At 51.5% G+C, this 13,794-nt stretch overlaps 1 protein-coding gene across 13 annotated transcripts in view; it reads left to right on the forward strand.

The window, feature by feature from the left end:
* The window catches only part of Wnk2 (WNK lysine deficient protein kinase 2), a 107,981-nt gene that overhangs the window by 67,081 nt on the left and 27,106 nt on the right, over nucleotides 1-13,794 (forward strand). For 12 of the 13 annotated variants that reach the window (XM_050144364.1, XM_050144355.1, XM_050144356.1 and 9 more), the window contains exons 10-19: nucleotides 47-202; nucleotides 770-961; nucleotides 2,159-2,722; nucleotides 4,984-5,283; nucleotides 5,750-5,799; nucleotides 6,577-6,745; nucleotides 6,813-6,929; nucleotides 10,862-11,032; nucleotides 11,144-11,189; nucleotides 11,742-11,861. In XM_050144364.1, the coding sequence (XP_050000321.1) occupies nucleotides 47-202; nucleotides 770-961; nucleotides 2,159-2,722; nucleotides 4,984-5,283; nucleotides 5,750-5,799; nucleotides 6,577-6,745; nucleotides 6,813-6,929; nucleotides 10,862-11,032; nucleotides 11,144-11,189; nucleotides 11,742-11,861 (1,885 nt within the window). The remainder of the gene's footprint in view (nucleotides 1-46; nucleotides 203-769; nucleotides 962-2,158; nucleotides 2,723-4,983; nucleotides 5,284-5,749; nucleotides 5,800-6,576; nucleotides 6,746-6,812; nucleotides 6,930-10,861; nucleotides 11,033-11,143; nucleotides 11,190-11,741; nucleotides 11,862-13,794) is intronic. The other variant, XM_050144359.1, reaches the window with a different exon arrangement.

The raw sequence follows: 13,794 nt of genomic DNA on the forward strand, positions 1-13,794 counted from the left end.
AAAGAACAAGGGCAGCCGCTGAATATGGCCTCTATATTCTCTGCAGCCTGGCCTGTCAGTAGGCCCTGTGCCACCCCCTGCGCGCCCTCCACTCATTCAGCAGCATTTTCCAGAACCTTCCATGAGCTTCACTCCTGTACTACCACCACCCAGTACCCCTGTGCCCATGGGCCCAAGCCAGCCAGCACCCCCAGTCCAGCAGGTAAGTGTGACACTTCATTTTATCCCCTTAAATTGTTCCCTTATGAGGGATAGTTCTGCAGCCAAAGCCTCTAGTGGCTTGGGTGAAGGATGTACCTGTGAGAACATTAGTGTGTGTGTGTGTGTGTGTGTGTGTGTGTGTGTGTGAGAGAGAGAGAGAGAGAGAGAGAGAGAGAGAGAGAGAGAGAGAGAGAGAGAGAGAGAGATCTGTAGTTTGTAATGCAAGATGCAAGGCCTGCTCATGGAAAACTCTGTTTATTCAGAATGTTTTTATAAGCTGGCTCCAGATTAGCAGGAGCTTGGCGGTCTGCATGTGTTTGTGTGAGCGGTGTGTAGATGTATATTGTGAATGTAGTTCACTCTGTGTATGTGAGTGTGATGTGTGAAAACATGCAGTCATGAAGTTATGCGGTTGTGTTTATGCAGTTGATGTGGCTGTGCGTGTGAATCCGAGTGTGTATGTGGGAGTGTATATGCAGATGAATGAGTGTGAGCATATGAGCACACATGCGGGGGTCACTGTGGATTTCTTTTGTCTCTAAGCACAAGGCTCCCTTTCTTTCTCCAGCCTCTTCCAATGGCCCAACCACCTACCCTGCCACAAGTCCTGGCCCCGCAGCCCGTGGGCACTGTCCAGCCAGTGCCCTCTCATTTGCCTCCATACCTGGCTCCAACCTCCCAGGTAGTGGCCCCTGCTCAGCTGAAGCCTCTCCAGATGCCGCAGCCACCTCTGCAGCCTCTTGCTCAAGTCCCTCCACAGGTACCTCTGGCCCATAGCCTGCTCACCTTGGGTGGGTACCAGGACATGGGCTGGGCCTGTTTATGTGTGTCACCAGGGGCCACTGGCTAGGGATGTAGACTTGGAGCATAGTGTCATACCCTGTATATTATATGTCTAGTGTTTCACGTCTGCTCCTGTAACTACTACAGCAGGCCAGGGACCCTGGGGACAGCCTCCTTCGTCTGGTTTCCCTCGTCCTGGGGCTTCACCTCTACTCTACCCTGGCAAGCTGTCTTCCCAGACTGAGATGCCTCTGTATGAGGGTGGTGTATATAGGGTACCTCAAGGAGTGGGTGGGACAGCTGTCATTTCGCCATCTACTGGATTGCTGTCCAGGATGGGGGAAGGGCTAGTCCAAGCCAAGGACAAAGCTCTCCTTGTGACCATTGAGTGGGCATAGAAAGCAATCTGCTTCAGATGATTGTCCAGCGGAGCTCCAGGAAGTAAGCTAAAGGCCACTCCTCGCAGGTGTGCTTGTCACTGCAGGTGGCGTTAACCGGTTTCCCTGTGCATCACAGTGGATTTGCACGTGTTTGTGCCCTCGTAATTGTACAGAGGGGTAGTTGACACACTGCTTGTGAGCAAGCAGAAAGAAAGCATTGCTTAGCGGATAGCTATCGAGTAGAAAGTGTTTAACCCGCCCCGCCAGGAACCACCTGATACTGTGAGAGCAAACAGAAGGTTTTAGATTATCTGCTGTTGAAAGGCCGAATGCCACAGGGAGTGGCATTGCCTCATCCATCAAAGAAGGTTATACTGAGAACTCTCCAAGGGGCTGGCTTCCATGGAGTTCACAGGATGAGACTTCAGGATGAGACGCTGGGTGACTGGGCCAGCGTGGGAGCCTGGATAGTCTCAGTCCTCCCAAATGAAAGTGCTCCGAAGCACCAGAGCCCTGTGGTCCTTCTCTGGTTCCTCTTAACTGAGCGCTCCTGACTCCCTCAGAGCTACCAGCGCCTTGGAAACCTGGACACACCGGCCCCTCCATGCTGGTGCCAAGGGAGAGAGTCCAGCAGGCAGGTCGCCTGTTCTGCTTGAGCACGTTTATAGTGCAGTACAGTGACTTGTTGGGATCATCTCTTTGCCAGCAGCTGTTTGGGAGACTGAGCCACTTCCCGCTGATGCTGTGGGCCCCTGGATGGCAGCCTGACTAACATGCCACTGTACCTTTTACAGATGCCTCAAATGCCTGTGGTTCCCCCCATCACTCCCTTGGCCGGACTCGATGGCCTCCCTCAGACCCTCACTGATCTGCCAGCTGCAAATGTGGCCCCTGTGCCACCACCTCAGTATTTCTCACCTGCTGTGATCTTGCCAAGCCTCACGACACCCCTGCCCACATCACCGGCCCTGCCTCTGCAGGCTGTCAAGCTGCCTCACCCCCCAGGAGCACCCCTGACTGTGCCCTGCCAGACCATCGTGCCAAATGCACCAGCTGCTATCCCCCTGCTGGCTGTGGCCCCGCAGGGTGTGGCTGCACTGTCCATCCATCCAGCAGTGGCCCAGATCCCAGCCCAGATCCCGGCCCAGATCCCGGCCCAGCTCCCAGCTCAACCTGTGTACCCAGCAGCCTTTCCACAGATGGCATCTGGAGACATTCCACCCTCACCCCACCACACGGTGCAGAGCTTACGGGCCACCCCTCCACAGCTGGCCTCACCTGTGCCTCCTCAGCCTGTCCAGCCCACTGTCGTCCATCTACCTGAGCAGGCTGCTCCAACTGCTGCCTCAGGGACCCAGGTAATTCACCTGTGGGAGTGGACTTACCATTCACTACCTGGAGACCGTCAGGGCCAGGTTTCCTTTACAGGGCCATGGATCCTGTTAGTACCCAGACTCAGGGACAGTTCTGTCCTGTGGCTAACCTTTAATCTTTTTAAAAAATTGTTTTTAGATTTATCTATTTAATTTTATGTGTATGAATGTTTTGCCTACATGTATGATGTATTTGTACCATCTGTGTGTCTGCCTGGTGTTGGCAGAGAGCAGAACAGAGTGTCAGATTCCCTGGAACTAGAGTTATCGATGGTTGTGAGTCACAATGTAGGTGCTAGAGAATTGAATCCAGGTTCTCTGCAAGAGCAAGTGCTCTTAACCTCTAAGCCATCTCTCCAGCCCCTGGCTGATCTTTCTTATGAAGAGAATGTTGGGACAGAGGCCTGAGCCAATGCAGAGCATCCGCTGCCTTCTCAGGAGCTGTGAGCATCAGGATGGCTGATGTGTTCCATGCTCCTTCCCTGCTTCTGCTTTGTGGCTGAACACTCCCTCACCTCGTGCCAGTGCTGGCCTGAAGTGGATACTTGCCTCTGTGGATACTTGCATGTATCCCAGGCTAACCTTGACCAGAAGACAAAGCAAGGCAGAATGGATATTCCGATTTGAACAGAGAGGAAGCAAAACAGTAGTAAGGGGGTATATGTGCCAATGGGCTCCCTGCCAGGTGGGAGATGATTCTTGCAGGACAGGTAACTGCCCTGGTGCCAAGTTGCCAATGAAGGGATGCTGTGGAGTGTAGGGTTACGTGCCTTGTGGCAAGAGGCCTGCCATTGTGGCTTCACACACCTGCCCAGGACATTCATGTTTGGAGTTCCTGCTCTATTCTGTTTGAACCCAAATGAGGGCAAGGAAGAACAGACCTGATGCTTCCCACTTGAGTCTGCTCGTCAGAGGCCTTCTTTACTTGGGTGTCTCCCACCAGATGCCAGGTGAAGATGCTCGCTCCACCTGGCAGCCCCCCCCCCCCGCCCCCAACACACACACTTGAGCATCTATCTTCCTGCCTGACAGTTTTATCTGGGCGGGGGCAGTCTCTGAACCTGATCTCGCCTCAACTCTAAGCCCTGCCAGCTCTGAAACTGAGGCATAGCCCTGGCCACTTGAACCTCAGGTTCCTCTGATGTGGACCAGCTCCTCCTCCTGGCTTTGCTGCGAAGAGTGAAGGGTCCAGGTGCTGTGTGACTCAGTTTTGTGCTGCGCAGCTTGGGGCTGCTCACTCAGAGTGTGTGCTCTCACCCATTTCTGGAGGCACTGGTGCTTGGAGATGGGGTGGGCATGGTGTTTATTAGCCAGCAGAAAGCATCTGTTTAAAACACCAGTGGGATGAAGCATGCTGGTCGTGTGTTCTCATGGAGTGCGGTACTAGAACGAGAGAAGGTGTCAGTGACTGCTAAGCTCACTGATTAGGTAGGGTGAGGCTAAGCAGCAAGAGAGCAGGGTCTAGCACCATCTGTGTGTTCTGGGCCTTGTTTTCTGCTGCTGACCTTTCTGGGTTCTGCGGTTGCTAAAGACTGGTGAGCTCTTCAAGTGATGTTCAGTACGCTCAGGGTGACTGGGGTATGGCTACCCCATGCTGTGAACGAGGCAGGACGCTGATGTCCCAGGGAGACAGCCAGAGCCCAGCCAAGATACTAAGTATTATTCTTTTAAAGCGGGTGTGTGTGTAGACAAACACAGGACAGACAAGACACGCGCGAAAGGAGGAGACACAGACACGCGGCTCCCACGTGGGTGCACTTTAATGGGGAGGGAGGGGGACACGATAAGAGACAGGTGTGCAAGACACACAAGGGTAAAGGGCAAGAGAGAGCGAGACCTCGTGGAAGCTCGCTTTTTAACGAGAAGCGCAAGGGTATCTGGGAGAAATGTCCTGCACCTGTGGTATCCGTAATCCAGGAGGAATCTGGGAGCTGTAGTTGCCAAAAGGAACAACACTAAGTGTGTGTTGCATTTTGACTGTTTGCCTGGGCTTTTTCTGCAGTTCCTGGGAGTGTAGGTCTGTGTATTCCCACATGGAGGTGTCTGAGGAGGCTCATGCCTGTTTACCTCTTCCAAATTTGCATTTCAGATGTGCTGCTCTAAGACAGGGATTACCTTTGGGGAATGTGTGGATCAGAGAGATAGTCCTTATCCTCCCAAACCTGTGTGCTCACTGGTGCCTCTGGGCACAGCCTCTGCCGCTGCTCCCTGGTACCCAGCCTGCATCTTATCCCTTCTGCCCCCAGGTCCTGCTGGGCCACCCTCCTTCGTACACTGCGGATGTCGCTGCTGCTGCTCCAGTCTCTGCTGTGTCCCTGCCACCTGCTGTCCTTTCCCCTCCTCTGCCAGACACTTTGCTGCCTCCTGCCCCTGAGCTCCTGCCCAAGCTCCCCAGCTCCCTGGCCCCCACAGTGGCCGCAGCCTCTCAGAGTGTACCCACCCAGACCTCTACGCTACTCCCGCCAACAAACCCACCTCTGCCCTCTGGTCCTGCGGTCGCTGGTCCCTCCCCTGCTGTCCAGCTGATGGTGGAAGTGGCTCAAGAGGTGTGTGCCCTTATTCCCTGCTCAAGCCAGCCGGGGGGTAGGGGGGGTGGTCAGCTCTAGAGGTGAGGAAGGCACAGTGTGCTCTGGGACAGCTACTCCAAGCTGCTCTGCCTCTTTGTCTACACTGGCCCACATCAGGAGGGAGAGCATGAATTTCAGAAATGGGTTTTCCTCAGAGAGTTTATACAGGTTGCCCAGGGCTTTCACAACCCTGTGTGTTCTTTTCGGGGGGGGGGGGGTGATCAAAGTAGGTTAGCGATTTGTGGAAGGAAGCCACCCTGGGTTTCAGGAATCTGCTTGCCTCTAAGCCTTTCAAAGTCACGGCAGCCACACACTGGGCCCTGTGTGGAGAGAGCCTCAGAGGAGGTGGGGAAGCAGCTGCATGCTGTGTCTGACCTCACCGAGGCGAGGCAAGGTAGGTCGGCACAATGTAACCCTGTTCTCTGTACTCTGCTTCTTATTTTAGGAGCAGGCTTCACAAGACAAGCCCCCTGGCCCCCCACCAACGAGTGAGAGGTACTGTTCTCCCTTGCTTCCAGGATGGATTGTGGGGGGCGCAGGCTCAGCAGCCAGCTCGGCCCAGCCCAGCACTGCTTGGCATTTTTGCTCAGTTTGCCAGGACACCATCAGGATTTTAATAGGTGTTACCCCCCTTTTCCAAGTCTGACCCAATAGTGGCTCAGGGACCTCTTGCTTGTTATCAGCCCCTGCTGAGCTATGCCACCTGGCACTAGTCTGTGTCAGTGCAGGGTGAGTTCTGGTTATTGTTGGTCCCTGCTGAGCTGTGCGTCCTGGCACTAATCCTCGTGCCGAGGACATTCCAGAAGGGGAAGGCCATGGGCAGAGAGAGCCTCAGTGCCCTCGGGTATGCCTAGGTGCAGGTATTCAGGCTTCTCCTGTGCTCTGGGGTGGCAGTGTCGTTCTTACGGAGGTGGGTATGGATCCCATCATCCCAGGGGACTGGGATGTTGTGGATGCAGGAAGCTTAGCAGACTCCACATCCTCACAACAGCTTAGAGCTCCTGGTTCCTTGTTTGCTCAGATGTGGGAAATGAGGCATGTTAGACCCATTTCACAGGCAAAGGGCCTAGAGAATCAGGCTGTACAGCCCACCAAAGGGAAGGTATGGGTGTACAGGGTGGGTACTGGAGGAAGAGCATTTTGGGATCCCCTTGTAGGCTGGATGCCATCTCTGTAGGTCCCAACTTTAGTTAAAACCCCAAGGCTAGACTGACTAGAGTGGATTTTCTGGCTCTCCAGGTGTGCTGTTAAAATTTTTGGTTTTCCCCTCAGCTTTGGAGCTTCCGATGTCACCTCTGGAAGAGACCTGAGTGACAGCTGTGAAGGCACCTTTGGAGGGGGCAGGCTGGAGGGCAGGGCTGCCCGGAAACACCACCGTAGGTCCACTCGTGCACGCTCCCGGCAGGAGAGGGCCAGTCGGCCTCGGCTCACTATCCTGAATGTGAGTGGCTGTGGTTTGGGGTACATGGGTGTGAAGTCCTCTGCAATCTGATCGTGGCTTCCTGCAGGTGTGTAACACGGGGGACAAGATGGTGGAGTGTCAGCTGGAAACGCATAACCATAAGATGGTGACCTTCAAGTTCGATCTTGATGGGGATGCTCCTGATGAGATCGCCACATACATGGTAAGGCCGGGTCGGGATGAGGCCACCTCCTTGAGGTCCTTAGACCCTTGTAGGAATTAACATGTTGAATTTAGTCCTGCATGGAGGTGTTTGGGTGGCCAGTGCTAGGCCCAGAGCTTAGCAGCTATCCCCAGAGCTGTGGGTATCCAGGTAGAACATCACCTACGAGGGTTTCTGTGGGTTCCTTCCCCAGGCTCATGTGTAGGACAATTCAGGGATGTTAGCCACACCTTTTCCTGCCCTTCTGAGGAAAAGGAGGAACTTGCTGGGTGACCTGGATAAGCAAATGAAAAATGTGTTCCCGGTGTTTAAGGTCCTGTGCTCCCTGCTTAGAGTTGTCTGTCCGCCTCCCCAGCTTCTGAAGTATAGACCCAGGTTCTGGACTCCTTCCTTGATCCCTGTAGCTTTGCCAGCACCTCCACCTGGTGCTAGCTCTCTGCTGGAGAGAGCCCCTGGGAACTCCTTCTTACCTGCAAACTTTTTAGATTCCTTGCCTATGTTCCCAGGAAATACTGCTCTGTCCCCAGCACCTAGCTCTGCCAGAAGAGGGGAACTTGCATCTCAAACTGTCTATGAAGACAGAAGACACTGGCAGGAAGGGACCCATCCGCATCTACCAGACTCCCTGAACTATCTGTGACCACAGACGTCCTACAGCGGGACATGTCCTAGACCCCCAGTCACATATGTTCTTGTGTTCCTAAGGAAGCAGCTGGCATTGGGCCATCATACAAGTATATCTAGCAGGATAGTGTAGCTATGTAGGGGAATATGAAATTTAATTTAAAATAGTATAAATAGCCCCTACTGCACGAACAGCTTAGTTAGATGTCAGCATACGTGGCCCTGCCATTATATCACCTGGCCACCTTGGCCCTGGCTTCATTCAGTGTGGATATGAGTTTCTCAGGAAAATCCTGCTGTCTGTTCCCCAGAGATTCCTCTGACAAGCTCTTCCTCAGGCCAAGGCAGACCACAGTCCCCTCAGGGAGAGAGAAAAGATGATTCCGATGCCTGCCATCATGGTTGGGAAGGCCGGCCAGAACTATTGCAGCAGACAACAGAGAACGGATTTGCTCTGAACAAAGCAGGAATGGGGGCAGGGGCAGGACATACCGCTCAGGAACAGGGTGAGGATTAGGAAAGTAAGGAAAACAGAATGCCAAGGCCAACTGGATGGTCAGGTTATGAGAACACTGAGCATGTGTGCCCTATGTTCCAGCCACTGATGTCCAGGATGGTCAGAGAGGGTCACCTGGCCCTCTCCTGCCTGGAACAGATGCCCATCCACACTTGTGGTGAGCCCTGCCTTCATCTCATTGGCTTCAAAGGTGCCTCTACAGCTATCAGTCTCCTAGAACTGACATCAGACACTCTGTAGCCAAAGGAAAACCCCTGCTACACCCATTAACCTCATCTTTGTGGGGGACGTGTCAGAGGTTTTAACATCAAAGTTGGTGACAAGGATCTTAGTCAGACATGGCGGCCGGGGGTCTCTCTCTTGACTGACTGAATGGGACTCTTGCTTTAACTGAATTAGGCCCAAAGCAGAAGGGACCAAGGCCTGGAGAGGAGTTATAGGAGATGCCTGAATCTAGTTTGGTTAGAGAGGGACCCTCGGACAAAGTATCTGACTGGTTTCTTGCGCTATTACCCAAACTTTGAGACCACACACCTCTCTTGACTTGTGTGTGTGTGTGTGTGTGTGTTTCACTTAAATTTATTACAGATAACCTGTAATGAGGATGATTTTTTTGAATTTCACATTGAAGTTATCTTTATATAAACCCACTATAAGGTAAAGACAGACTATCGGAAGACTTTAACAGATACCCCGCCAAACAGGGTACCTGTGACAAATAAGAGTACGAGAGAATTTCTCAGGTCTTGACAAAAATGACATAAGCAAGGATGGATTTGATTGGTTCACGTTTCTAGGGTACAGTCCACCCGATGGGGAAGTCACCACAGGGGAAGCATGAGGCAGCTGGTTGCAACATTGTCTCCAGTCAGAAAATAGGGAGAAGTGAAAGCAGGCACTCAGCTTCCTCCTTATAATATAACCCAGTCCATTGCAGGGTGACACAGCCCACAGTTAGGGTGAGTTTTCTCGACATGTGTGTCGTATGACTTTATATGTTGTCATGTGAGCTTTTCCTGGGGAGACATGAACAAATATCCACATACCCCCAGAGGGTACCAACAAACAGACCCAAGGCTAGTTTGTCAAACTGAAGGATGTATTGGGCATACTTACAGAATGAGTGATCCCCAAACAGTTGCATCACTAGATGCTTCCCCATGGCTCTTAGCCTTATACCACCACCTCCCAAGGACATGTGGTGGTTGGGATGCAGGAAGCTGAGTGGCCAGAATCTCGAGGTTCTAATGACCTCCCAAAACCTTCCTAACATGTGGGATGTAGACCGGCCCGATCAGATGGAGAGACTTGTGTGTGTAGTCACAACTGCTCTTGTTAAGATGGAGGTGATTGTTACGCTGAGAGGACAGCATTCCACAACATACATACATATGTGTTATTTATGCACGTGTGCACATTGGGTATGAAGACCAGAAGACAACTTTAGGTGTTACTCCTTAGGCACCTCCTCAACAGCAGAATTACAAGGATGCCACACATCATGCCATCTGTGTGAGTCCTGGGTGTCAAATTCAGGTCTTTGTACCTGCAGGGCAAGAACATTGCTAGACTGAGCTGTAGATGCATGATAATGACGCAGATGCTCCCGAAGGGTCCCCAGCCTGGCTGCCCTGCTGCCCACCTACCTGCTTCTGCCGTTCCCTTCTTGCTCACACAACACAATGATTAGGAATTATGCATCCACGTGTTTATGGCATGTTTTCAGTAGCTCTCTCTCTCGTGTGGTGTGTGTGTGTGTGTGTGTGTGTGTGTGTGCGTGCGTGCGTGTGTGCGTGCGTGCTCTCCAGCATACACACACAGGCAAAGCCCCTACACAATTTCTCAGCCAGTTATTATTTTGTTGAGCTATGTAAACTGCATCTTTTTGATCTCAGGTCCTCTGGATACCCTGACCCTCCCTTCTCTCTCTATTGTGCTTTCTCTTATGAACTGGGTAGAGGATTGAATCACATATTTTAAAGTCAAGTCATCTGAAAGCTTTTCTCCAGCTAAGCAGGATGTGCTTGCACAGACGTTCTGTGCACAGTCCCTGTTTCCTGATGGCTCTCTGCCTTGCTGCCTCCCTGCTTCAGGGTTGCAGGTGTCAGGAGGCTGCAGGGGAAGCACAGGTGTAGATGGTGGACTAGGGTGCCAATTCACCTTAGTCCAGCTTGGCCAACTCTGAAAGATCTGTCTGGACTTAGCATCTAGAAGGGCCGTGTGGCTCTAGGGCAAGAGCTCTGTGAAGATGACTTGTGAAGAAGGTGAACTGGGAAGATTCCTGGGGAACCAGTCATGGTGGTGTGTGCCTTTAATCTCAGCACTTAGGAAACAGAGGCAGGGTATTGAGGCCAGCCTGGTCTACATGGTGAGTTCCAGGACAGCCAAGGCTACCCAGTGAGACCCTGTCTTAAAATAATAGCTGTGACTCATTGTCTAGTGCTGTGTTCCAATTAGGCCTTCTCCCTTAGACCCAGTAGTAGTGCACCTATCTTTCTTGGAGATTGTTGGGCTAGCCTGAGGTTCCATGGCCAGCTTTTGCTCCAGGAAAGCAGTCCACATGGGGCTATCTGGTTGTGTGGATTAGCATTTTCAGCCTCAACATCATTCCCGTGTCTCTGGGGCCATTAACTTTCTCCCTTGGCTGTTCAGCCCTGACCAGGGGACACAAACTTTGTCATGCCTTTCTGTGGGATCTAGGGCAGGATAGAGTATGTGTATCCCTGTCAGAGCGCCCATACACCCATGGTCTATGCAAGGTTGTCACCGGCAGTCCCGTGTCCCTTTGCAGGTAGAGCATGACTTCATCCTGCCTGCTGAGCGAGAGACGTTCATCGAGCAGATGAAGGATGTCATGGACAAGGCGGAAGACATGCTCAGCGAGGACACAGATGCTGATCATGGCTCTGATACAGGGACCAGCCCTCCACACCTGGGTACCTGTGGTCTGGCCATGGGGGAGGTGAGAGCCCAGGTCCCCAGGGCATGCTGGTAGATGCAGCAGGCAGGAGGCTCAGGAAAAAAAAAAGCTCTCAGTGAGGCTGCTGACCTGCAATCCCTTTCCCTCATGCAGGAGAATGGACAGTCTCAAGCCAACGCCCCTGTCTATCAGCAGAATGGTAAGCCTATCCCGACAGCTGTACCTGGCCGAGTAGCCAGCCTTAGGAAGAGCCATTCATTTCCTTGCACCCTCTTGTTCTGAAGCAGGCATTTGACTGAAGGTCCCTGTTGAGCATAACAAGGACTTTGGCTACTGCACAAGGATTGTAGGAGTGGTAATGAGACTCTCTTAGCTGGCAATGGCTACCCTGTCCCACTAGCAGCTATCTTGGGGGTTGCAGGACCCCAAGGACTGAATAAGGCTCTTCTGAGAGTCTGTCTGCCAGTGAGGCCTCCTGGTCTACCCTACGTCCTTCTGGTTGAGAGGAGCAGATGAAAGCCCTTCCCTAAGGCCTCATTCTTAAGGGGCTTGGAGGGTCACCTGAGTCATGGAATGAAGCCATTGAGGCTTATAAATGAGAGCTTGAACTCCCTGCCTACTCCTTCTGGAGAAAACTCCACAGGCGGAATGTGCTTCCTAGAGCTCCTAATGGGGTCTGGTACAGTAGTAGGGTGCCCTGGCCTAGAGGTACTGGGTCCCTCTCAGCGCTTCTTTATGCTCTGTTTCTCAGTCTTGCACACGGGGAAGAGGTGGTTTATCATCTGTCCAGTGGCTGAACACCCAGCAACAGACACTTCTGAATCATCACCCCCACTTCCTCTAAGCTCTTTGCAGCCAGAAGCCAGCCAAGGTAGGAGTACACAGAGCCCAGACCCCCCTCTGTAGCAACCTAGAAGCTTCCCTCTGTGCAGCCCTGTGCTAGACTATGTTGGGTACCTGGCATTGTGCAAGGGGCTGCCGCCCCATACTGTCACCCCAAAGCTCAGGGCAGGCGACAGGGCCATGTTACCATTTCTCCCTGTTTTCCTCTGGATCAGCCACCAGGCAGCATTGGCTTGAGCTGGCCCTGTCGTCTTCACCACTCTGGTGATTATGTGCTGATGGGCTCTGGGCCCTTCCTACTCAGTACTGCCTAGTGACCCAGCCTGTCTTTGTCACCTTGGAGTACATCCACGGTGAACAGGCTCTCTGAACCCTGCTTTGCATGGGGAGGTGGGATTCTGAGACCACCTGATTCTCAGTTGTCACATGGATCACGGTGCTATTCAACTGCTCCTGAGACAGCCTGCACCTATCCCCACAGATGTCTGTAAATAAACCCTTCAGCACTGTTGATTTTTTTATGATACTTAGAAGGGTAAAGGAGTCATTGGAACAAACTTAAGGTTTAATTCCTCATCACTTGGCAAGAAAGAGTTGATCATAAAATAATTTGGTTCTCCATCATGCTACACTCATGAAAAGGATATGTAAATCAATTTTTCTCATTATCATATTTTTTTGGTGCATACCTTCATACTTTTGGAGATTTGTTACCACTGGAAGAAGGTCATCTTAATAGTAAAATCCAGTGACATATATGCTGGGAGGAGCAGTGTTCTGGCCAGGAAGATGTGCTCAGCCTAGCCTGAGAAGTCGGGGTCCAGTGACCTTACCTGGAAGGCTTACTTTCAAAATGAGGGTCTCTTTACACATTCCATTTTCCTTGCCTTATACACACTCTCTGATCCAAGGAAAGCCCTGTTACAAGGCGGGTAAATTTCAGTGCGCCATGGTATGTCTTCATGGGTAGTGACAGGGGCTAAGAGCACAGAGTTAAACCCTCACCCTTCATCTACATGCGGAATGACCCTGGGTACTATTCACAGCGAGTTTGTATATGGTAGGGGGGGCTGGGTAGAGAAATGGGTGGCAGATGTGTTCTTCTGAATTAACTATCCACAGAGAAGGACCAAAAAACTTGATAAGTTATGAAAATTACACTTTTGAAGGCACTGGAAATCTGAAGATAGTGAAAATGTATCAGATCCTAGGTAGTGGGGAACAGAAACTAGATATAAGACCAGTCTTGGCCCCTTTGCCACTGAGAGCGTCTCCCATCCTACAGGAGTGTCTGAGTGAGGTTGCAAGTGTCACACTAGAGAGAAGAGGTAAAGTCCAGGCCCTCTGTGTCTACTAAAAACTTAAATAGTATGTATATGTAGATAAACGGGTGGATGAGGGCTGGAGAGTTGGCTCAGTGGTTACGAGCACTTGCTGCTCTTGCGGAGGACCCAGGCTTAGTCCCCAGTACCCACACAGTGACTCACAACTGCCTGTAACTTCAGTTCCAGGAGATCCACAGACACTAGGCACGCACATTGGGGTTTACATATATGTGGCAAATGTATACATAAACTTCAAAAAATAGTTTAAAAAAAAGGAAGGTTGTGGTAGAAGATAAACTCGAAAGGTTGCTGTTTTAACTTCAAACTAAATAGACTTCTGAACAAAGAAAATGATTAGTGCTTAAAAGTCATGATTCACATTCATTAAAGGATCACTTTCCAAAGCACATTTAGAATCCTAAACTCGAGTGCATCTAGTAACAGAACTAAGCCTGGCATGGTAGCACAAGCCGGCAATCCTAGCTCTGGGAGTCTGAGACAGGAGATCACTAGTTTGAAGCCAGCCTGGGCTATATATAGTAGTGCAACCCTACTTCGAAAAAAATCAAAATAATAAAATCTTAACAGGAAAACAACCCCACTAGAACCGAAAGCAGAAGCAGACAGTCTGCTGCC

The sequence above is a fragment of the Alexandromys fortis genome, unplaced genomic scaffold (assembly GCF_014885135.2).
Source record: "Alexandromys fortis isolate MF-2015 unplaced genomic scaffold, M_Fortis_MF-2015_v1.1 scaffold_1, whole genome shotgun sequence".
Taxonomy (NCBI): Eukaryota; Metazoa; Chordata; class Mammalia; order Rodentia; family Cricetidae; genus Alexandromys; species Alexandromys fortis.